Raw genomic sequence first — 24430 nt, 5'->3', positions numbered from 1 at the left:
AGCACAGCTAAATTCTATTGTTATTAAATTTGTTTCATTTATTATGTTTTTTGGTACTTTGAAAGAAAATAGTGTAAAGCGAATATAGTTAAAGCACTAGATTTTAGAAAGATGCACATGCAAATCTGTAAGAAGAGGTTTTTGCCACCATTTAACCTTCTACTTTCTTGAGCAAGAATTCACCAAAAAACAAAAATTCTTGAGCAAGAACATGTGACTTCTTATAAATATAAAAATTCCCAGATATTTTTCATCTTCTTCATTTTCTAACTCTTCAGGTTTTATCAAATATTAATCACCACTCAACCAATCCGCTCAAGTTGGCTGGTTGTGGGTTCGAGTCTTGGCATGCCCACTATCGTCCATTGATCCTGCGGAAGTACTGCTTGCCGTATGGGGTCTTGTCCTGGGGGATATGATCACTACCATGGAACACCTTTTTTTTCACCAAAAAAAAAAAGTTTTATAAAATATCAACTGCCAAAAACAATGAGACATGGGTTGGAGGTGTGAGGACGAAGTACTAGTACCATTAATTTCAGCTATTGATAGCATGCTTCAATATTTTAGTATCTTTGGTGGTTGTATTCTATCAGGTACGAAATAGCATATAATACAAATGAATATTGAGAATTTTGAAAATGTTGACACCATAATAACCTTTAAAAGTTCATGAGGCTTTTGAGTGAAATTCTTACCCCATGCACCCCCTGCATACAAAGCTTTAGATCCAACTCAACCTAGCACATTACGCCATGAGATTGGCAAATGTAGCCTAACCCTAGCCCTAGCAATGTTTCACTCAATAAGCACAACATTTGAACAATCAAGATAGATGAGTCAGAGAAACGAATTAAGGGTACATAGTGTATAGGATATTTACATCCCTAAAATCAATCTGATGCACAACAGATGCATTGTATTTTCTCATATGAGCAGCCAATTAGAAGCAGTAATTAGCTAATAAACATAAAAAATGAAACTGTAAATGAATAAATGTACTTTACTTCTATCCGACACAACCCCCCCACCCCAAAAAAAAAAAAAAAAAAAAAAAAGAAAGTGGGAATAACTATACCAATAACCTTTCAACATTTTCTGAGATAAACTACCTATAAAGAGGAACGCATTTTGACCATATCTTGAGGTGTGTCATCTTCAATATGACAAAAGTAGTAAAGAGATGCCAAACAAATTAGGGCATCTGTCAGAATAAGGCCAATGACATCAAAAACATATTTTGGAGCAAATAAACCCCACACCTGCAAGGAATAGGAACTAAATGAATTTATTGTATGTATTTTCATAGGGCTCATTGCCATGTAATATCAATGTCAAGAGATGTCATACCATCAAATGTCGCCTTTGAATCGTGACACATATTATAGTGAACATAGTTGTCATTGCTGTAATGAGTCCATATATCAAAAATACCTGAAACAAAAAGTTAAGTATCAGTCTCTAACCCTATAGAAGTCAATCATGAGTTTATGACCAGCTATACTGAATTGGTACACCATTTAATTTTCCTTCATCAGTTTACCTGCAGCAATTTCACAAGAAGGATTCTCTTTGCTTGTTTCCTCTGGAAACGTGAATATTGGAGTGAGACAAGAAATGGGAGGCCAAAAATGGGAAGGATGTGAGAAACACCAAATGTGTCGACTGCAAGAAGGATTGCTTGACGAAAAAGGATAAACTCGTCAAACCTGGAAACAAAATCAGGGTAGAAGTAATTAGTCTACGAGGTAAAAGGACACTGTTAAATCTAACTCCATCCTCCTCTGAAACAGTTGAAGAGTAGACTTCAACATAACACAGCATGTTACCACAAGGCTCCACAATTCAGGTTTCTGAATAAAGTTCTCAAACAAAGCATATTTTTCATGACATCGTTAAATTAATTAGGAAAGAGAATCCAGGATTTCACTCACCCAATAAATGCAGCCCCATACCGAAGGCCATCAAAAGCGCACCTGAAAAGGATTATTTGGGAACAAAACCTAATCAAAAGCATGGACTAAATATGTATCAACCCCTTAAAACAAACAAACAAAATATTAGCTTGTCTTTGACCCAATGATTGCTCATTATTCCTTTTCAGTGGCAAATCGCTTTCTTAACAAATCAGCAACCGTTTAGAAATTTTAGCCCGGCTGGATGGCACAACCTCCAGGCTCTGCCAAGCTTGAGGAAAATGACAACCAGTTCAAGTAATTTTTCCAGCAGAAAGAACATTGATCATAAAAATTATATATTGGCATACATATAAAGACATAGTTGAACCACGCTTTTCTCATGGCAGCCAACACCACTATTTTCAAAAATTAACGCAAACCAAAATTTGGTGAGGGAAATGATCTTATTTTATCTGAATTTTTGCAAGTCTACTTCAACCTCGATATTTGTAGCCTTGTAGGTAGCCATAAACATGGTTTAAGATCTTGGCAAGATCTAGCTAATATCTCTCTTTTAGATTTTCCGAGATGAGATGACAGGCGATGCACAAAATCAACCATATCTCGACCGAGATCTTTCCAAATCTTGACCCATCTTGTCGAGAAACAGCCCAGAACTCACCTCTCACGCTGCACTTTGAAGAAAAAAACACATTGTTGATGGGATTTTGGTATTTTTCCCTGCCAAATTTCATACCTACACTACATGTAACATATCTACATGTGTTATGTAATATGTACTGTACCTATGTAGTTACATGGCTTATGCTATGTCATTTCAATGTATGTGAATATGACTCGTCAGTCATCAATGTTAAATGTTAAACAATTAAGAAATTATGATGTCTTTTAAGTTCTTATGATTATTTACACTTATAAAATTGATTATATATGTTCAAACTTCTATAAGTATTAGATGTTGTGTCGTATGTGGAATGTGGATTGTGGATTGTGGATTGTGGAATAGAGTATACTAGCCTAGGGTCCAAAGATTTGGAGACTACTTAAATAGGGTACGAAGTCAAAGTATCATTTTAGGTTTGACTGAAAAAAAATGATGGTTTCCACTGTGTTTGGAAGACCTAAAATAAGGTAAATGACAAGTTTCAAGCGCTACAAAGACCAACCATCGAGTCTACCGGAAAAATTGCAATATTTCGATGAGATCTCGTCAGATCTCTCTTTTTTGGTTCAACAAGATTAGGGGTGAGATTGAGATCTTAAACCTTCCCATAAGTAACCTTTAGAGGAAATGAAGGCTCAGTTGAACTTCATTCTAATGACTAGTTGGAAAAATGGCTTGAGCAATGAAAAAGAAAAACCATAAGGAAATTCAAGAATCTTACCAATGGCCACTGGAGAAAAACAAACAAACAGCTAGAAGATTCCATTGTGTAACAGGAAGAGGATCGGTGGTTAAAGCTCCAACATTACCATGATTTTGGTCCAGCTCTGAATTATGCAATCTTATTATGCACCAACCTGTCACAAGAGCATGCATATTCTTGAAATCAAACCATTTAAATAAGAAGGTGACCACTAGGATACCATAGTTCCACAAAAAGAAAAAAACGAAAAACCTACCTCCAACAATGGATCCCAAATAAAACAATGGACCTTGTCTTCCGAGTAGGATGATAACAGTTGAACTCCATACAGATAACATGGCTATTGTTTTAATAACTAGGATTCCTCCATAATTCATAGCATTATCTTTTGGCATGAACGCTTGAGCAAAAACCAATAATATTAGCAGTACAAATCCAATAGCATAAATTACTTGTGGGGCAAAGTTTCTCCCAATGCCTTCAAACACCAGTCTCTTTGCAAACACCTCACTTTCTAAAGTCCAATGCAATGCTACAAGCATATAACTTATCAAAGTTCCGGTGATAAGGAGATAACTCAAAATCCTCCAACAAGTGTTGCCATGAATGGTCTTATATAGCAAGTATCCCAATAGAATAAGAGTGAGCATTGGCACAATCTCTCCAATAAAAATCCAAGTAACTTGACCACCAGCTATTCCCTTCAATAACACTGTGCTAACAGCATTCTTTGACAGCCCAATTTCGACGGTGAATCTGAGAATGGAGATTAAAAGAAGAAACAAAACTGCCTGCAAATAAGGATTTTTTAAGAATTAGTTCAATATTAGTAGTCATTGTCTCAATATATGCCATACATAATAACTCGGCTCTCAAGACACTTGCAGAAGAAATGGTACGGAAAGCTGATGAATGGTTCTTACTTCCATAAACATCTTCTTCTTCCAGAATGAGTATCGCAAATTAAGAAAAACAGTTGTGACCAAAAGAAAGTTTGCCACTTTTCCTTCTGCCACTAAAAACAAGAGCAATAATCATAAGCAAAATAGAGATTAAAAAAAAAAAATGTCAGTAGTAGCAAGGATTAAAGTATCGGTATCGGTCGCCATATCGGTCGACCAAAATTAAGATACGTATCGAAGGGTATCGTATCGTATCGGAGATACGTTAAGATACGCTAAAGATATGCACATAAATGGATATGAAACACCTTTTTAAACACTTTTGCATAAAAAAAGCTATTGATAACATGTATTATATATAAACACTAAATTGAGGGTATTGCACTAAGAATTCAATGTTTGTAGTTGTCCCATAAATGTTAAATCCTTGTTCCCAACCTTGCTTTCCACTTTAGTTAGAGAGAAATATGGCTGGCAGCAACTTTGGAACAAAAAATCCCTCAAAAAATCTTGTTTTTTGAAAAAATACCCATCTTGGCCATTATATGACCATAGCACACTGTATCAATACATACCGATACTCACCGATACGTACTGATAGATACATACCGATACTCATCGATACGTACTGATACTCATCGATATGTACCGATCGATACATACAAATACTCACCGATACGTACCGATACATATCGAAACATATATTTCACCTCGATTTTATATTTTCCATAGAGTATCAATACGTATCGATAGTGTATTGGTGCATATCGGTATGTATCGTAGGATATATATCGATACGAAAGGATTTTAAAAATTCCATGTATCGTATCAGTGTATCGTATCGGTCGGCTAAATTTAAGATACATATCGGAGGGTATCGTATCGGTATCAGAGATACTTTAAACCATGAATAGTAGGCAAAGCATGTAAAAGTGAAGATGGTATAATAGAGTAGAAACTTACAAATGAAACTGTTAGAAAGGAAGCTGCATGCACGTATTGCCACCACAGAAAGAGCAAAGATGACCCTTAAAGAAAGCCCAGAATCTCCAACAGAAGGAAAAGAAATCTGATGTAATTTTGTTGCCCTCTTAATGGCAACGAAATGAATGAAGAGGGAAAATAGGAAAATGCCTAAACCCACACCCATCATTTTTAAATCAAATTCAGTCCACTTGGAACGTAAAAGCTCAGCAACGCTTCCTAGAAATTCTGAATATGCATCTATTAGCTTTCGGAGAGTATATAATGAAGCATCAAATCTTTCGTCCTGGGTTTCTTTTTCAGATAATAATGAATTGTTTACAATATCAGTCCATTTATCCTGAGCTTGAGCATAGATATCAGCGACTCGCAGCAAGTCTTCAGATGGAAACCCAATAACAGATGATGCTGAATATACATCAATATATCTTTTTACCTGCAGAAGCAAAACCCGTTGAATTTTCAAGGAACAAAAGGTTAAACAAAAGAAAAATACTGTAGTTGATTAAGTTAGACCTATAATTGAAGGCCATAACCTTGTTCCTTTTTTCTTTCCCCCAGGGGTATGAAGACCCTACTAGAAATAATTTCTGAAGATAGAAAACAAAACTAGAATATATGCTTTAAGGACACTATCAGTGAACTCACTTCCTTCAATCACCTTTACAATAAGATTCGGATGAAAGAATAATAGCACAAGATAGGTTCCATACATATACTGCAGTCTGTACTACTGTTTGTGTCGTGGCTCTAGCCTCTAGTTCAAGAGCTTATATATTCTTTACCACTTCTATTTGACAAAGTTAATGCCCAAAGGCAGATAATGGGATCTAATGGACATGCAGAGTTTAGGATACAAACTAATGTGATCAGTGGCTTGGGTGACATTAATGCTCACACCAATAATAGGTCTACTATCCGATAGGTAAAAGCTCATCTTTTGCAGTATGTCCACCAAGGGAGTACCTATAGGGAGGACAATAACCATTACTAATCATTACCAATGATGGTTAGTGTAACTAACCCAAGAACTTACAAACATAGTAATTAAATTTTACTTCACTTTTCAGCCAAATTCCATTCATTTTAATAGGAAAAATTGATAGGGTCAAGGAATCTATTTGAGAAGCCATAAGTTCAAATCTCCTTGGGCCTACTTGGCCCAAAAAAATGTGATAGGGTCAAAGAATCTATTTGAGAAGTTCAATTACCATATTTGGTAAGATTTTAATTTGGTTACAGAATCATTATCACAAAACTTACAATTTTGTTGTTTAGATTAATTTCACTTCCCTTCATTTCCTTTTACTTGTAACCAGCTGGAGCCTTATGGGAGAATTGAAGGCATAATGGTTCAAAGGACTAAAGCAGTCAAGGATGAAGGCTCCACTGATGCTGAGACAACATCTCAAGATCCAAGTACTCCAATCAATTGCATTCCATGCCATTCCAGCAAGAGTAGGTACAAAAAGCTATCAACCTGGTTCAGCCCATGTCATTCCAATTTGAAAGGGAAAATGGCCTTCTCCAGCAACCGGCTCAATGTGGTAGCATTGTCCTTTGTAACGATCAAGGCTGGTAAGTCCATCGGTCCACACAGTTGTCCATGTACCACTAGAAGATTCAGCAGCTATCGCTGCCCCTGCTTCCTCAAGTGTAACTCCAGGTTGAGGAAATACTCAGAATGCTGCCAAGATGATGTATCTTTGGTTTCGCAGTCTGTAGTATAACAAGTCAATTTCTAATCTGTAACACCAGCTTTAAATCCGGATTAAAAATTGGGGATTATTAAGGTCAACATGTAATCAAAATTGGATGCTTTAAGTCATGTGGATAATGTTTTCATCTTTTGTGCCTAGTGGAAGAACAGAAAAGAGTCCAGTCAAAGGATTCCTGCGACCTAATGGTCAACTCATAAGGTGCTGACCTGAAAAACAACACAACCAGTTACTTCTTTCCTCTACATTATAAGCGAACTATTCTAGAATCAGCATATCCTGAAGCAGGATGGTAGGACACAGTACACCAAGGAGTTCAAGCAGCTCTCCTTGATATCGCTTGAGGAACCAGCAGAGCATTAATAGATACCTACGTGAATTACAGCCTGAGGTACTGATCTGCATGACTTCTTTCCAGTTAACAAGGCAAAATAACATCTAACGACATAACTCACTGACTCCAAAGGATTGAGAAAAATTACAAACATTGCAATTAAAATTACTCCAAAAGGGTCAAAAGGTACCTGCCAGGAATTGATGCAGAGAATATTAACATAAGTTTGCAACCATTCTTCTAAATTTGACCAATTTATGCGATCTGTTGCATTAATGGTAGGTTGATTCCATGTACCAGCACTTAAAGCATATAATTCAGGATTAACTCTGCCAATGCTGAAAAAGAATTTATTCCAGTGAGCGCTATTTCAGAAGAATTAATTATATAACAAGGATGATAGCAATAAATCAAAAAATGTACATCTAGCATACGCACTTTTCCATTGATAAAATATTTAGCCAAGTAGTCAGAAGTTAAACATTGTATCAAAGAAAAGATTACGAAAAAAATAAAAAAGAATAAAAAAAAAAAAAAAAAAAGTCATAATGCACATATACAAAAATAACGTAGTAGTCAGAATTAAGCATCAATGATGTTTCCTAAAGACTAAACTAAGGAGTTGCAAACGCTGGGTTCAATTCTATCAAAGCATATTGGTCATAACCTATCCTATATCGGTTAGCAACGTCAAAAAAAGATAACCCAGTTACAGTACAATATAACCATCCAAACAAGAAAAAAGTGGATGTTGTTAAAAAAGAGGACTCTCAAACTGATACAGCACATGACCCACTCCCAGAAGTAGATGATATCCAAGATAAATCAGGCTATGTAAAAGATGTCGAGGTACAAGGAAATGTGGTCTATACTCCAACCAAGAAATCTAATAAGAAAGTGCCCTTTTCCGACTAGTGGGTAATATAGTGCATCACCAACAGAATCTACCGGTACATGTTAAAGCACAAAGCTTAACCTGGACTCTATTACATGCTGAATGAATTGAATTTGAAACCTAAATTAGCCACAAACGTAGGGGTATACTTGTCATACCCTGTTGTATCTTAGTTTTATTGTTTGCTTTTAGCATACCACAAGGACTTAAGGGTATACTAGTCCTTGGCCCTGTAATTTTGTTTGCCCTATTATATAATATTATGAGAGGACTGCCGGTAGGAGCATTCTGTTCTTTCTCTGTCAGCAGTCTCTTCTCCCCTTCTTTCTCTCTTTTTCTCTTCCTTTTCTCTTCTTTTTCTATCTTCTTCTCATTGCTCGTTCTGATCTCCTGTTTTTATATTGTTTCAAAGCTCATGTGGCCTTTGACACATGTCAAGTTCACTCCACAAAAAAGCAAGGTTTTAACTTTTAAGTATCCTTTCGTATCCATCAATACTAACCGATTCGTATTATATCTTTATGGTACCGATACTATACGGTGCCAATACGATACCTAAAAAAATTTATTTTTAGTATACGTAAGAAACCTTATCCTTTATATATAATCAACTGAATGCACTTGTCTCGTCGTACTTTATCCTCCTTTTTATACATGATGTATTTTACAAATTACTTATTGGAGGCATTTTTCCTTCATCCATGGTCAAGGGAGACTTCCTTGAGCAAGGGGTTCGGATGGTGTGCAAATGGTATCTGGGAACAATGGGGGGTATTATCGATTTCATACTATGGGGAGGGGGGAAGAATATATGATCCTCGACGAGTATACTTTTCCTTCACCCATGGTGGAGGATAACTTTCTCCTTATTTATAGTGTTTTATGCTCCACAAACTATATTTTGCATATGTCCTAAACATTTCCATATGTATCTTTAGTGTATCTTGTGTCTCTCCATTACGATATGTCTCTTAAAATCATCCTTCTTATACGATACCCAATACCGATACTGTAAACGTTGCAAAAAAGAGCCAAAAGAAGAAACCAAAGTGAAATTGCCAGTGCCTAGGTAACATGAAATGCATAAGTAGAAATAATACCCTATTTATAGTAATCACGTGAGTAAAATACGACTGAAATAGTTAAGACTGTACCTTAACATAAACTAGTTCACTGAAAAAATACTGCTACCAAACACATTATAATACATTAATGCCAGAAATAAAATGAAGATATCAACATTATAATAAACATTAACAGAATGCTTACACTGCACCTTCCAAAAGGAAAAGGAACACCAAGTAGCGCCGCAATTGTCACTGCAAAATCAAGCTGCAAAGTCTAACTTAGTCAAATACATTTCATAGGAGGGGAAAACAAAGTTGGACTCTGCACTGGTTTGACCCTTTCCAGTCCCCATGCCCATCTCAGCTGCATGCTCACCATGTATTGGACTTCTGTTCTCACAGTACCAGCCATCAAAATTTCAAATGGTTTTTAATCGAAAGATTTCCAGAAAAAAAAAAATTTTTTTGATTAATTTCATAACAAAGAAAATGCCTCTGATTGAACTTTAGCATGCGTAGGGGTTGATGAGGCCAGAAAAGGAACCGGTAAGGCCACCAAATAAGCTCCCACCATAGAAAGTCATTTATATTTCTTTACTCTATATTAACGACGAATTGCGACATTTACTCCGTAGAAAGAGTAAGCACTCTAACCTGTTGGATGGAGCTAAAACATGTCTTTGTTCCATTCTGGGGGGGAAAAGGAAAAGAAAGAGAGAGATAGTAAGTAGACAAAAAGAAATCTTAACTTGAAACAAAGCCTACACATGAATCAATTTCCACCCGCTAAGCACAAAAAGGCCCTTTTTGCAACAGAACATAAAAGAAATTGATAATCCAGAGCACATAGAACTACGTGCATGCAGGCATGTGTGTGTGTGTGTGAGAGAGAGAGAGAGAGAGAGAGAGAGAGAATACCATATCTAATTTGCAAGTAGACGTATCAAGTTCAGATGGCATAGAAGCAGGAGGTTCCTTCAAGCTCATTGCAAAAAGTGATGTCTCAACCTGCATAGCTTTTACTCAGATGGAGAACACCCTGATAACCAAAATAAAATCGGAAAGAACAGAAATTAGTGGATGTTACACCTCTTCGACAGCCCCTCCACCATGATCACCATTTAAGGTTTGGCCATGATCCCCCATCACAAGAAGAAACGTACTTTCATGTAAACCACCAGGTCCCGACTGATTCTTGAGCACTTCTATCACTTTCTGAAAAAGAAAAGGTGGTCAAATTGGTGAAGAATATTAGCAAAGCAACCAACAAGAAGAAAAACACCAACAGTTTCAAAATTATAAAGAAAACTCAGCAAACGATCAACCTTAAACAAAGAAATTATTCTTATTCAGGAAAGGATTTACATAAATAAATTCTCCAGTTGATCAAGGTAATGAACATTTTCATTTACATGAAGTAAGCATATTTGACTAAGCTTCTCACCAAAGTTGTCACAGTATCTAGGCGACTGAAGGCGTTGAAATGGACCTAGAAGCAAGGCAAAACCAACAAGGCGACCAGAGCGCCCGCCCAGGCAACACCTTGACAACTATGCTTCTGACACCCAGCTTATAGACGAGAAGCACGTTTGGAAGGATTCTGGAGCTCCTGCTTCTGAGAATTCTCAAAATCTAGCTTAGGGTGGGCCCAAACCCCAAAGCTTATCTCATTAGAGAATCTTAACCGCCAGAAGCACCAAATATCCAGACGCCAGGGAGTGCTTCTCAAACTTCCCTAGCTTACAACAATAAAGATTCCAAACAAAATAATCCCATTGGGCATGCTCTTTTTAACCCCCATAATCACCAAAAGCTGGCTTCTTGAAGCCAAGCTTTGCCAAACATGCACTTAGTAGTGAACCATATAAGTAAGAAAAAAAAATGCAGAAATCGGAGCCTAAGAAGCACCAAAACAAATCCAAACAGAGAATTTTGAAGCATTCACAAAAAGAGCCTGAATGGAGATATTTAAAGAAGCTGCATAAATGCCATACAATAAACTTTACCTCTAAGATGACATTGTATTGCTCCAACTTCTCGATCATTGGAGTAGAATCAACTCCAAATATGTGCCCTGCATGATCCTGAACCCAGAAGAGGATTGTGAAATTTAGCTATTGTAAATCAAACAAGCAACATAATGAGAAGCAGATTGATGTAGTAACAAGGCCACAAGAGAAGAAGAACCTCCAGTAGCATAAAGACCATGGTGTTCTTGGTCCGTTTCTGATTTTAACCAATTTTGTACCCAACGGGTTAATGGGCCATGGGCGGTTTCCTATTGTGAAGGAACAATTCTACAAGCCCAAGTGTGCGATATTTGAGACCTATACGAGATTAGGTGTTAGTTTGCAATTTCTATTTGAGTCCTGTACGAGAAAGCCCCCTCTCCACAATGGCTGACGTTCTCCCATTCTCCAGGTTTATTGTTATTGGCTGGCTTCCAGATCAACAGGAGAAGATCATTACACATCTTCTGAGACGATCTTTACTCATTGAGGCTCAACTCATTCCACCGGACGCCTAAATCAGTCAATCTGTTGGGAGATAAGCTGTCCAAGATAGGGGTTCTGAGCTGACCATATAATTTCAGATTTATTTCATATAGTGGCAATTCACTCCTTATGCAATTTGATTTAGCTGGTGACTTTTTCATCCTAGTAATGTATGTCGGTCCATGGAAGACTCTTTAACTATCTCTCATTACCCTTCTTTTTTCAATTAAGTTTCATGTTGCTTGCCACACACACACACATGCGCGCACGCACACACACCCACACACACACACAGAAATGTTAAGGCAGATTTCCAGGATATAAAGTGGAGCTAGGGTCCCTGAAAGCAAGCATATTAGCTTATGTAGACTGGTTTCTTTCTTTAATGAAGTATATCATCTAGTCCAGGACGTTCTTGTGAAAGTTGATGAAAATTTGAAAATATTGGTAAAATTTTCTTAAGTGTCTCACGATTTGAGATGAAGAAAAATGCAGCCACGTATTTATCAAGAAAAAGAAAAAAGTTACACCAGCACCAAAAGGTGCATGTGATCCTTGTAGTAGAACAACTAAACCCTATAACAAAAATTGTAAACTTACCAGAAAGCTACTGTTAACATTTTTCAATTAACACTAATTTTTGCAAGGTCGGGTGCTGCATTTTTTTCACCTGCATCATCAACTTTTACATTGAATTTCACATTAAAGAAATAAAGATTCCATGGCTTTACATGATGGAAGAAATTAACACAATTATTAAAGAAAAAGGCAATATAAATTTCTAATGCATGCTATGCCAAAGGGGAGGGAGTTTCTCATTAATCTCGTATATTTTTGTTCATTGATTAACTTGACAACTTTGGGGGGGGTGAAGCGGGGGGAGACCTAATAATGCATTCCCTTAAGCAGGGCAGGATTGGGTTAGGCATTGGAAGGAGGCAAATCATAGGGAGGAAGACATAATTGAGAGTGTTGGATATTGTGAGGAAGCATCAATATGACAATTGAAGATATCAAAATTTAAAACTATGTTTGAAAATTAAACTATCCCTCACTTGGCCAAGATTAAAGAAAAAACGTACCACACCAAGGAAATGCGCGATGAGAACATCCCAATCATCTCTATATAGAGAAGGGAACAAGTGTTCTATGCAACCATTGTCTACCTGCAAAAGAATCTTGAAACAGTTAAAAAGAAAAACACATTTCCACCAAACAAAAAATTACTTAAAATTCTGGTTAGATTAAAAATTATTTGAAAGACATACAGTATGAAGATCTTTGACATTAAAGGATGGGAAGGGATAAGACTTCTCAAAATGATTGGGAAACAACTGCAACCAGGTGTCATCCCCCATCATCAGAACCCGCTTTCCATTTCGAACCAGCTGCAAATGGTTCATTTATGAAATCAAAAGAAATTATAAGCAACCATAATTTGGCTTACTAAACTTAAAAGCATACAAAGTGACCAGATTTGAATGGACCTAAGCAAGGATCCAAAATCAGAACCTGATTTATCAAATTATCTTCAACAATTGCTGGAGCCCCAAAGCTATTTCCAACATCAATAAATGTCGGGAGTCCACCAGTTGTCAAACCCTAAAAAAATTTCAAGGGGAACAAGACATCTTTTAGGGAAGAAATCAAGTTGCATCAACAATTCAAGTAGCATGACCATGAGATGGGGAATGAATTATGATTTCAGTAAATTAAAATACAAATTTTGCTCCACTTTGCTTCAGAGACTGCATACATTGGGAGGTGATATGTGCCTACATATTAAGCATTTTATTGAAAGTTTCTCTAACAAAAAGTTCACTCCAAAATTTGAGGACACAAATTAGATTTTCTTCATCAATACAAAAAGGTTGCCACAAAATTTAAGGAATTGAATTGTTGAGGTGCATTTATTTGATGTAAAATGGGTGGAATGGGGGAAAAAGGAATGCAGAATATCTTATTATAGAGTTTGTTTCGAAGGAAATGATGAGAAGGAACACAAAGTTCTAACCAGGGTGCACTATATGTAAAAGAAGTAAACTATTTCCCTTACTTTATTTTACTTCAGGGCATTTTGCGTCGAAACAAAGTAAAAGAGTTTGTTTGTACAATACATCTACCTTCCACCTATTAAATTTTTTTAGAAGTAAATCCACATAATTTAAGCATAAAAACTAATAATTAACTTAACCGTAGAACTTTTACGTTTTCATAATTAACTGAATTTAATGCTTTCTGTAATTTTAATATACATATTACCCCCCCCCCAAAAAAAAATGTAAATATACATAGTCCTGAGACTGTTCTGACATGAAATGCAAAAATAGAACACTTCTTCTAAGCTATAAACCTGTCAACTGCTATTGAGGATAAAAATATTATTCCATTTTCTGGCCAAAAGCAAGTCTATCAGACTGAAGGCTAGGTATTAACTGTTAAAATCATCAGAGCTGAAGAAATTCGAAAGGACATAATCTAATATAACACGAACACGATAAAAATATGCAAACCAGCAATCTATAGAAGAACTAGTAACTAAATCTTGAAAGTTGATAGAAGATAATTAAAGGAAAAGTACTTCTGATGCGCAACCGCAACTAAATGCATTTTATGTCAAGTACAGTCATTTCCCTGTTCGGGATGGTAAGGACAACATTCACCTTCAGACGCTGCAAACTGGTTGTAGGTGGATCCGCAATAGCCTTGAAAATCCGAGCCGATGATCGTTCATCAGAAGCCAGCTTTTGTAGCACTTGTAACTTGTCCATCCATGGCATCTTTTCTGGAAGAAAATGTGGAGATCTCTTATCCCATGTGAGGTTCTAAGGTAACACTCCCAGTCTCCCATTATCTAGTATTACCTGGCACTAGATATGGGAGGTGGAGCAGGCGAAGAAGGAAACAACACCTATGCCCATTCTAATCTTAACAAATGCAATAAATAAGAATTTAAAATAAATTAAGCCTATTCTATTCTAATTGCTGTAGTTTCATATCAAAATGCATTGACCAGTTAATAGATTCATTACATAAAATGTGACGCATGACCCATCTCGATTCAGGAAAAGGGAATAGGGGGCAGGGGGAGAGCGGGAATGCTTACCGTCAAAGAAGGTACTGGGAGCAACAAAATCAAACCTGCAAGGCAAAGCGGAAGAGTGAGAAGAAAAGAATGTATGGATTTCTGCAGAGACCTGAACTACTGACAACGGTCAGTTGTTTAATAAAAGATAGATAATCATTACACAAAACATTATAACATCATTTCATTTTACATAGTATTAGTTACTAGTTGTATATATTATCTTTCATTAGCAGTCAGCAACTGAGAAATAGTTGGACAGCTCCAACAAGAACATCGAACACATCGACTCAAGTAAAGGATCCACTTACACTAGCTTCAAGGAACTCAACAATTTAGAACTTTTGTTCTTGACATGTAAGCAAAATATATATTAGAATGCCGAAACAGTCACTTTTTTCTATGACAATATTGATTTTCTTTTCCCTTTTTCTTTTTTCCCCAAAAAAATGGATCAGAACCATTATAAAAAGACCTAAACGGGAAGCCTAATCATATCCACATTTACTAGAGTATATGCCAAAAAATAAATAAATAAATTAATTAATTAAATTCAATAAGCTCCCATTGATTTTCATGAATATAAAATGGCTTTCCAATGTAGCTCTCGACTTGATTATGTGCTTACCATTAACCAATCCGATTCCGCAATTATTCATCAATCTTAAATTTAAATGTCTCAAAGCATCTCCAATTTGGGGGAAAGGGGGTTGGAGTTTTCACCTATCAATTTTGACAGTAAATCCACCAACAAATTGAGATTCAAGGAGTGGAGTTCACCTCAAAGCATCAAGAACTATAATCACGAGACGATCGACGGCAGGTCTTGTCCAGCATCGCCCGTTCCTATCGTCTACCTCTACTCGATCCGTCACTGAAAGATTTCGAGATGGAGAAGAAGAAGAAGAAAATGAAGAATTGGAGGGATCCGGCGAGTGATGAGGGAAACAAGGAGAGTGGGAGACATCGGCGCAGTGGCTGAAAGAGGAAAGCTCAGTTCGAGTGAGCAGAAACCCTCGCGTAAAAAAGAGAATCGCAACGCAGTGAAGGATCAGAATCAAGAAGAATGGCCATATCAGCTCCCATTTCCCTATCGAGGATCCCACCATTGGAGAGAGATTTCTCCTTCGAGCTTCAAAGTTCAAACGATCTTTATTAATGAAACTGATCGACCGTTGAGCATAATATAGATTTCAGAGGCGCGCGGCAACACAGTCCCTGAATTTTAGGAGTTGAGGACTGAAACATTCTTACGCAGCGGCAATAAAGTCCCTGACTAATTAACGTTGGATTGGAATAATGTTCTACATACAAAAATGGGCAAATGATCGCCTGGTCGCGTGTTACATACGAAGATGACCCCGCTATGACGAACGGATCGGTTTCCTAAGAAAAATGGAACAAAATCACTTAATGCAGTTGTGGTTCTATAGAGGAAACCACTGCCTCTCTACTCTGTGAGCAGATGTGTTTGGATTTGCAAAAATACTTCATTTCTTAATCGGTAGGGTATTTATGCCCCTCTACTTTGTGTGCAGATGTGTTTGGATTTGCAAAAGTACTTCATTTCTTAATCGATATGGTATTTATCCACCCATGCCGGTAACTCATGATACCCCACTACTTCTCCCCATATCCTCGTCTACATAAACTTCCCCAACCACTACTTATAACACTTACACGACCACCCCATGTGATCATGCCACTAACTACAACCACTAACACATAAACAGTAAATAACATAACCACCCTTCCCCACTCCAAGTATGCCATAGTAGGTATAGGGTCCATGCAGGTAGAGCCATGCATGTATCATCGCGTGACCCCTGCACCAACATAGGGCTAATTGTAATGAGAGCACAAATGGGGGTATCAAAATATATGGGATTTTTATATTTCACAAGAGATGGGATGGTAATTTTGCATATTCCTATGTCTTTAGGCACAAGGACCACATGATTAGGTAATATTTTTTCCTTAAAAAATATATGGGAAAAAGAATCTTGAAAGGCTGAGTATGTATGGTCCCTCCCTGACACAGAGGGGGTAAAATGACTACCCTACCCTCCCCTTTCGTCATGAAAGACTTATGTACACTCTACCATTATCACTTGGGGACGATGAAGCTTACTTAGTCTACATTTCAATTGAAAGTAATGAAAAGATTATTGTCTTTGATCTAAGGAGTGACATAATGTACATAGCTTCACTCCCACTTTGTAAACATGTTGTTTCCTTACTCAAACCTACAACTACTAGGTCATAATGGGGCAACTTTATCGTTGTGCTTGTGCCAAGGTCTTCCTTGTATGTTATCTTTCCAAGTAATCAAGTATAAATGAACCATATGTTTACCTTGTTGATGATGGCATTCAATGTGTTTTCTAATTTTTACCGTTTAAAACATATTTTACCGTATGTTTCCCAAAGATACTTAAGAAAAACAGCAAACTTTAAGCATTCTAGTTCTAAACACATTCCAATTTTTATGGCATTTTTTTAGACTTTATTTTTTAACATAATGTCTACTTAATTGACCATATATCTCTCTCCTGAACTCTGATCTACTTGATTCTTTCACTAACTTGAAGCTAATGTAATTGACTATATTTCTCATGATATTACCTTCAACTTAAATTCAATTCACAGACCATGAAATTGAGCTATAAACTGATGTATTTACTGAAAAATATTTATGAAGTGATGACTTCTAACTCTAACCGAACATATATCACTTCAAAAGTGTGTTGACTTTATTGACAACAATGAATAACATCATAACCTAGTCACATTGCTCAATAAAACTTAGGGCATATGTGGTGTATGAATTTAGAACTGGTGTTGGATGCTATTCAATGATATCTTAAAACTTATAATGAGACATGGTGTTGGATACTATTTAGAATTGGTGTTGGATGGGCATCAATGCTTGTAAAAACTCTTGGTTTACAACAATGTATCTTCATAATGGTTTTGTAGGAAGTTCCCAATAGTCTGGAGGTTTTGGAAGCAAGAAGTAAAAGAACAGAAGTGAACATTTATACCTGCATGGCCAGACTGTCAAAGGGTGGTAGACGAGAAGGAATGTTAAGACATGACCTTGAGAACTTTATCATTTTCTTTGACATATGTAACTTAATAGATTTTAAAGAAGGGAAAGGGGAAAATTAGAACATCTTCAAAAGAATCTTAGTTCTAGCTATTCTAGCTGAATGATTTGCAAATTTTGTGTAGAAGGCTATAGAGCGGGTTTGTAATGCCCATTAATGAGTTGTGAACATTTATGTGATGTCGAGAGTTTAAATTGTCAATGTGATTGTATTATTAAAAATAAAACGAGAATGTTACCTAGTCATATGGCCACTACGACTAGATACAAAAAGGGACCATATTGATACTCATGTGCACTCTCTCATTGGCCCGGTGCTGGTGCAAGGGCCATGAAACCAAGAAGCATTAATCCCATGTGGATAACGCCCCATATGCCTATGAATCCCTCCACCCAATAGTTCGAGCTTCTAAATTACATACTATAAGACCAGGTCCTAATCTTGCCTTTATTCTTTTTTTCTTTTTTTTTTTATATATGAAACACTATAGATGGGTGGGGGAAAGATAACAGCCAGAAGTCTCAGACTCTAAGCCCTCCCGGTGAGTGTTGCCTTTATTCCATAATGTCCGGTTATATCCATGTAGGTGTATGTAGTTCTATCTTGCTTAGACGTGAGGGGAATAGCCCACATCCTTCTCTCCCTTCATTACCTGTAAGTCTCTCCACCCAATAGGTCAGAACTTTTGGAATGGATATTTATAGCAAAGTGGCGGCAGATTTATTTTTATTTTTTTTTTTTTTTTTTCAGGCCTTTAACCTAACTATTCCCACAAGTTCATACTCACCACACAATCGCATGAACCAAATCATACCGGGGTTGAATGAGAATCATTCAACTTTCACAGAAAGCAATGAAGAGCAATAAACACTTCGTATAAATGACCTCAAAGAGGTAAGAGGAGTCAAACTCAGAATCACATGCTTCTTCTGACGATAGATTAAAATAACAAGAAAATAGCAAAGTTGTTGAGGGTGGGGGAGGATGATTAGGTTTCTATAGAATCCATCTTTTATAGGGCACAGGGTTGCTTCTGTTTTCTCGATATTTAAACGTAAATGGGTAAGCTAACAAGTAATAAGTAATAATGGCAGCCCATGGCAAACAACTTCTTCAAACTAAAACTATTCACAGCCACACATACCCACATTGTTGTCTTTGCCCTTCAAAGGGGAATAAGTAACAATGGCAGCCCATGGCAAACAACTTCTTCAAACTAAAACTATTCACAGCCACACATACCCACATTGTTGTCTTTGCCCTTCTCAAAGGGGAATCTCTTTTTCACATTCTGTTTAAGTGTGATTACTCTAGAAAGGTTTGGGCATCCGGTATATTTGGTTTCAAACTGGATAGACTTCCTTGTGATTCAATCAAAAAACTTGTTTTATTTTGCTTCAATTCCGGTTTCATCCCCAAAAAAGAACTAAATGGTTTTTTTTCTGTAATGATAATAACATGTTATTTCCTTTGGGATCACAGAAACAAAACCACTTTTTGTGCACAAAAACCAGATTACAACAGTATTATTAAGCAAATTGAATTTTGGGTAACAAACAGAATCAATCGTCCCGTGAAGGAAGACCAGGTGATATCTGTCTCATCTCAAAACACTAGTTCAACTCCACCAACGCTGAACACAAATACACTTGTTATCACTTGTATAACAGAGGAGAAAACAAATATGTCAGCATGGGCTAGTGTTCTTATCTCTCAAAAGCAAGATATCTTATGGGAAGCAAATTATGTTTTGACAGGAAATGGTGGTGAAGCGGAGGCCCTAGGTCTCTTGACAGGGTTGGGGCTAGTAAGAACCAACAAATGGAAAGTGGATCAGGTGTGGAGTGATTCGGAGGCGATCAGACTTCTCAACAAGAACTATGACAAACTACTAAACCTATGGCCAAGAACTCTAGTAATGTTGTGTTGTGAAATGGATAACCATCCCTATTATCCTCACTTTTGTAATATAAGTGACATAGACTTCAAGGAGATCTTAAGGAGATGGTCTATCAGACTCTAACTAGTAGGACTGCTACTTGTAGGATGAATATGATATGTACTAGGACCAATATTATCTAATGCATCTCTCCATCTTAGCTGATCAAAAAAAAAAAAAAAAAAACTGCACTCCCATTGTAAACATTTACACATGCTGACACAAACTCTGCACCATCATGCCTGCAAACTGCAATGATCCAAGCAATAACATTAGAAAGTCACTCAGATCTCTAACAAAGTATGCTCATCTTCAGAGTTCAGCTCAAAAGAGAGAAGCACTAAATTCATTTAAATCATAAGGATTGAAACAAAGTGATTTCAAGCACCAAGCACAAAGCTCATCGAGTTGGATCAGCCTTCTAAAGTAGAAGTGAGATTCCTAGTCATTGTCCTGCATCTCATTCTAGAGAAACGAAAAAGCTCATCTAATTAGATTCACACACATACCAGTACTAATACTCCCTTGAGTCCCTTCTCCCAAGAAAGGCAAACAGAAAATATCATCCATTAGGATCAACTGCAAGGTGACTGATACCAGGACCTTACATATCAGTCTTTTACTTCTGTTAATCAAACTATAAGCTCGTTCCCACATAGGGCAAGCATAAGCATTAGGAACCTAGCTGGCCAAATCTATAAAAATAAGATGTTTGGCTCTCTCCATGATTAAGTAAAATATGTTCAAAGGCATCATGTTTAACAAAAAATGAACTTAGATAGCTACTGTGGTATGAGTTCAAAAAGCTTATTCACAACCTTGGTATTCCTAAAGCCAAGAGTAGCTAAAAACACCAATGACCACTAAATCAAAATAAAGAAAAAAGCCCAGACCAACCATTCTGTTGTGACCTTGGTGGAAGAAACAGAACATAAACCAAATACAGTCATCAATAAACCCAAATCAAGCAGGAAAAAAAAATCATTCTTATTTTACATTAATTAAGCAGAAAAATGTCCATATTATCCTTCATAATACAAAATAATGCACATCAATAGCTATTGTGTTAAGCCCAAATCCCCTATTCCGGATCTCTGGAATCTGGATTCCTCATATCAAGATAGCAAGGGATGCAAATACATAAACAAGATAAAGCCCTAGACCAAAGGGATGAAAAGACCCAGGGCCACATTCCCTAATCTCAATGAACAACAGAGTACCCACTCCAATTCCACCAGAACGTAGAAATAAACCTAATAATTTAACCAAATAAAGAAAATCAAATATCGATATCCAATTTGAAAAGAAAAAAAAATGGTAAACTAAACAAAGCAGAAATTCATTATCATTTTCCCGTAATTAAGCAAAATATGTTCACATCATCAATCCCAAATCCTGAACTTTAGATTCCCCAAATCAACAAACAAAGCAAAGCCATCAATGCCAGCTAAAAAAATAATATGTAGCAGAGAGAGATTCCTTTGATTCCATCATATTGACTCAGAATCTGAGCTTGGTGAAGAACCACCTGTTCTTTCCCGTCTTGAACCGCTCCTCGAATCGACTCTTAGTCTCCTTCAAAGCCGTAACCTTCTTATCCCGAGATTGGAAGATATCGAGCGTGACAACGTCTTTGAGATCGACATCAAGGGTGTAACGAGTAGGCATTATGTGGTTATAGTTGACGAGCTTGATGAATATCTTCACGCGAGACTTCTTCGCAGTCTTCTTGGCTGAGTCCTTACGAATCACCTTCTTTGGATACTTAGCGATCCCAGCAACCAAGCAGTGGCCATAGGGACGGTCACGAGTGCCTTCATCGAAAGATCGAATTATCACTGCTTTGCGACCTGCGAATCTACCTTGAAGGATGATCACGGCCTTGTTAGGCTTCAAAAACTTGACCATATTGGCGAGCTCTGCAACGGCTGCTCTCTCACTCCCTCCCTCCCTCTCTCACTCGGTTGAGCGCTCTCAAAACCCTAGATTATGAAGACGGCAATAAAAATAACAAGTGGATTGACTTATTGATGAAACTACTAAAATGTCCACTGACTGCCATTAACCCTAGCCCAGTTTAAGACTTTCAGGCTGCGTTTGATTGGACTCTAGAAAAATGTTTCTAGCGTTTTTTCGTTCTATGCGAACAAAAATACGAAATGAAACATTTGAATATATGCATTATGACTTTTTAGCCAACTTGATGTTTTTTTATCCTTTTGAAACAAAAAAGAAAAAAAAGAGAAAAAAAAACGCTAGAAATTCAAAATGAGGGAACAATAAAACCTTATTCTGTCATTTCTATTTCGTTCCAAATATAAAAAAAAGTGAAAACTAGGATAATCATTCCTAAAACAAGTTCACTAAATACCATTTTTTTTGTTTTAAAACAGTATTTTAGCACAGAAACTGATAATTCTATTTTTGACATGAAACATCGTTTTTTAAACTAAATGACTATCAAACGCAACCTAAGATGATAGTATCAGATCCGCCATCGATTAGTCAGGAAACCGTTATTTATCGTGTAGGGTGGCATTTTTTTTTTAGGGTTTTAACTATTCCATTACTTATGTTGACATGGCATCATAGGCCACATCAGCTTACATCTCCTACTTGGTCTATATTGTCATTTGACATATACCAAATAATGATAAAAGTTCAAATTGAATATACGGTCATACAAAACTTATTTCAAAAGGAATATTCAAATGGTTGAAAAAAAATTTCAACCTACGAATTATTGTACGTGTCTTTACAAATAACACGTCTTTCTATGTGTCATAATAAGTCATCATTTTCAAAACAAGCCCTAATGTCGTGAAAGGGACTTTATTAAATCAGGCATTGATTAAAGATTCGACAAAAGTTGCCCTATATCTTCATCGGCTTCTATGTATACGTAACTTAATATGTATAAAAATACATAACTAATTATAGTAAAAAAAAAAAATGACAAACTTTATTTGGAATCATAAAGTACACATTGCTATGTCTTAAGTAAGATTTTAAGTATCACAAACAGAATAGTGTAGCAATTTATTATTATTATTTTTTTCTTGATAGAAAGAAAGACATTTCATTGATACCTAAGGAGTGAATGTACATTATCGTAGGAATTAAAGTTATAGAATGATGTTTTCTTTGTGAGAACCCAAAAAACTACTTGTCTCATAAGTATAACCGTGTCATTTGTCGGTTTAATTAAGAAAAAAATCAAATTAGGTAAAAAAATTATGTAATTCAAGGAAAAAAAAAGAGGGATTTCGCATAGTGGTCAAGTTTTGGTTCTAGAGTCAGACAGAAAGTATCAAAGATAGGCAAAGTCACTCCAAATCTTCCCATTGTTCTATCCCGCATTCATTGCGTACTTTACTCCCATGAGCATCCCCTAATATTTGCCTCAATAATGTTTCATATCATCATATGATTAGCATTGAATGAAACAACATATCTTTTTTGATCAAACAATTAGCCCAAGCAGAAATATTAGTGTTTTCATCAGTGACTCTCACATATACCAACATTGGTGGGTTCACAGAAGGGAAAGTTGGGGGGAAGATGGAGAGTCATGTGGAATGAGTTCACTTGGCTAGGTCTAGAGTAGGGTTTTTCTTTTTAACCAAGGTGTCCTGGCCAGCTTACGCGCACCTCAACTAGAGTGGTTGTTCGCTTCATCAGTCCGTTGCTTCACAGGGGTGAAGGATTACAATGGGATTGGTTTATCCTTAGTATAAAGCACTTTATCCCTACGTACCAATAGATAATAGCATGTAATAATGAAAGTGGTGAAAAAATTATGTAAATTGTCCTATGAGTTTTATAGTGTAGAAAATACATAATAACACTACTGAAAGAAAAACCTCACAAAAAACTTCAGTTCATAATCCCAAAGGGCTTGTTGCCCAAATTCTTCTAGAAAACTTACAATATAAAGAAAAATATGATCAATTGATTCATGCTTGTTATGACACAATCTACAGATTGTATCGATGTCCATCCATTTTCCCAATATATTATTGGTAGGAACCCCTTCATGAGTAAATCTGTAGAAAAATATCTTAAATTTTTTATATAGTTTAAGTTTCCACAGAAACTGCCACCCATGAGAGTAGAAAGAAAGTAAGTACACTTGTTTGATAATTCAATTTGATAAGTAGGTGAACCAATAACTAAGTATTTTTAGCATCCAATTTAAGTACAACAATTCAAACAGAGTCTAATGCACTTAATGATTTCTACAATCTCATATGACTCATATGATTTACAAACATTTCAGGTACAAGCCCTTTAATGAAAGGATTAACAACCATGCCTTCAGTACTAATATGATATTCATCGATCCTGAATATCTTTATTTAATAATAAAACACTTAATCACAATATGTCTATAATGACTTACTGAGCATGTCGTGTCAGGTGGTGAGGTGCAGTGAACATTTAACGATTGCGAAGACGTGATCATGCACCCCTGCCATTGGATGCTCATTATACGTCACTACTTGCCGTAGACAATTTGGACTCATTCCACCATTTGTTACTTTTCCACTTTTATCCATCAACAAACTAGGCCTTCCTTCCAATGAGGGGATGGACCCCACGTTGGAAAAAAAAA

The 24430-nt window shown here is 36.5% G+C and overlaps 2 protein-coding genes across 2 annotated transcripts; both read right to left on the bottom strand.

Moving 5' to 3' along the window:
• Window positions 1–817: 817 nt before the first annotated feature.
• LOC122094038 (GPI ethanolamine phosphate transferase 3) lies at window positions 818–16210 on the bottom strand. Its single transcript, XM_042664638.1, has 20 exons — window positions 15547–16210; window positions 14788–14822; window positions 14345–14466; window positions 13194–13283; window positions 12950–13069; window positions 12764–12847; window positions 11193–11270; window positions 10276–10401; window positions 10105–10194; window positions 9841–9876; window positions 9396–9451; window positions 7415–7562; window positions 5152–5608; window positions 4210–4301; window positions 3543–4077; window positions 3305–3440; window positions 1935–1976; window positions 1544–1709; window positions 1351–1434; window positions 818–1262 (listed from the first exon to the last, which is right to left on the bottom strand). The coding sequence occupies exons 1-20, from the start codon at window positions 15873–15875 to the stop codon at window positions 1113–1115; spliced, it is 2976 nt and encodes a 991-aa protein (XP_042520572.1). The 5' UTR covers window positions 15876–16210; the 3' UTR covers window positions 818–1112.
• A 4920-nt stretch (window positions 16211–21130) lies between these two features.
• Window positions 21131–21829, bottom strand: LOC122093239 (60S ribosomal protein L27-3-like). Its single transcript, XM_042663521.1, has one exon. It carries the CDS (start codon window positions 21721–21723, stop codon window positions 21316–21318), a length of 408 nt encoding a protein of 135 aa, XP_042519455.1. The 5' UTR covers window positions 21724–21829; the 3' UTR covers window positions 21131–21315.
• Window positions 21830–24430: the final 2601 nt, after the last annotated feature.

This window comes from Macadamia integrifolia, chromosome 11 (assembly GCF_013358625.1).
Source record: "Macadamia integrifolia cultivar HAES 741 chromosome 11, SCU_Mint_v3, whole genome shotgun sequence".
NCBI lineage: Eukaryota > Viridiplantae > Streptophyta > Magnoliopsida > Proteales > Proteaceae > Macadamia > Macadamia integrifolia.
The sequence above is the reverse complement of the archived record's forward strand: the minus strand, read 5'-3'. Positions and strand labels throughout refer to the sequence as shown.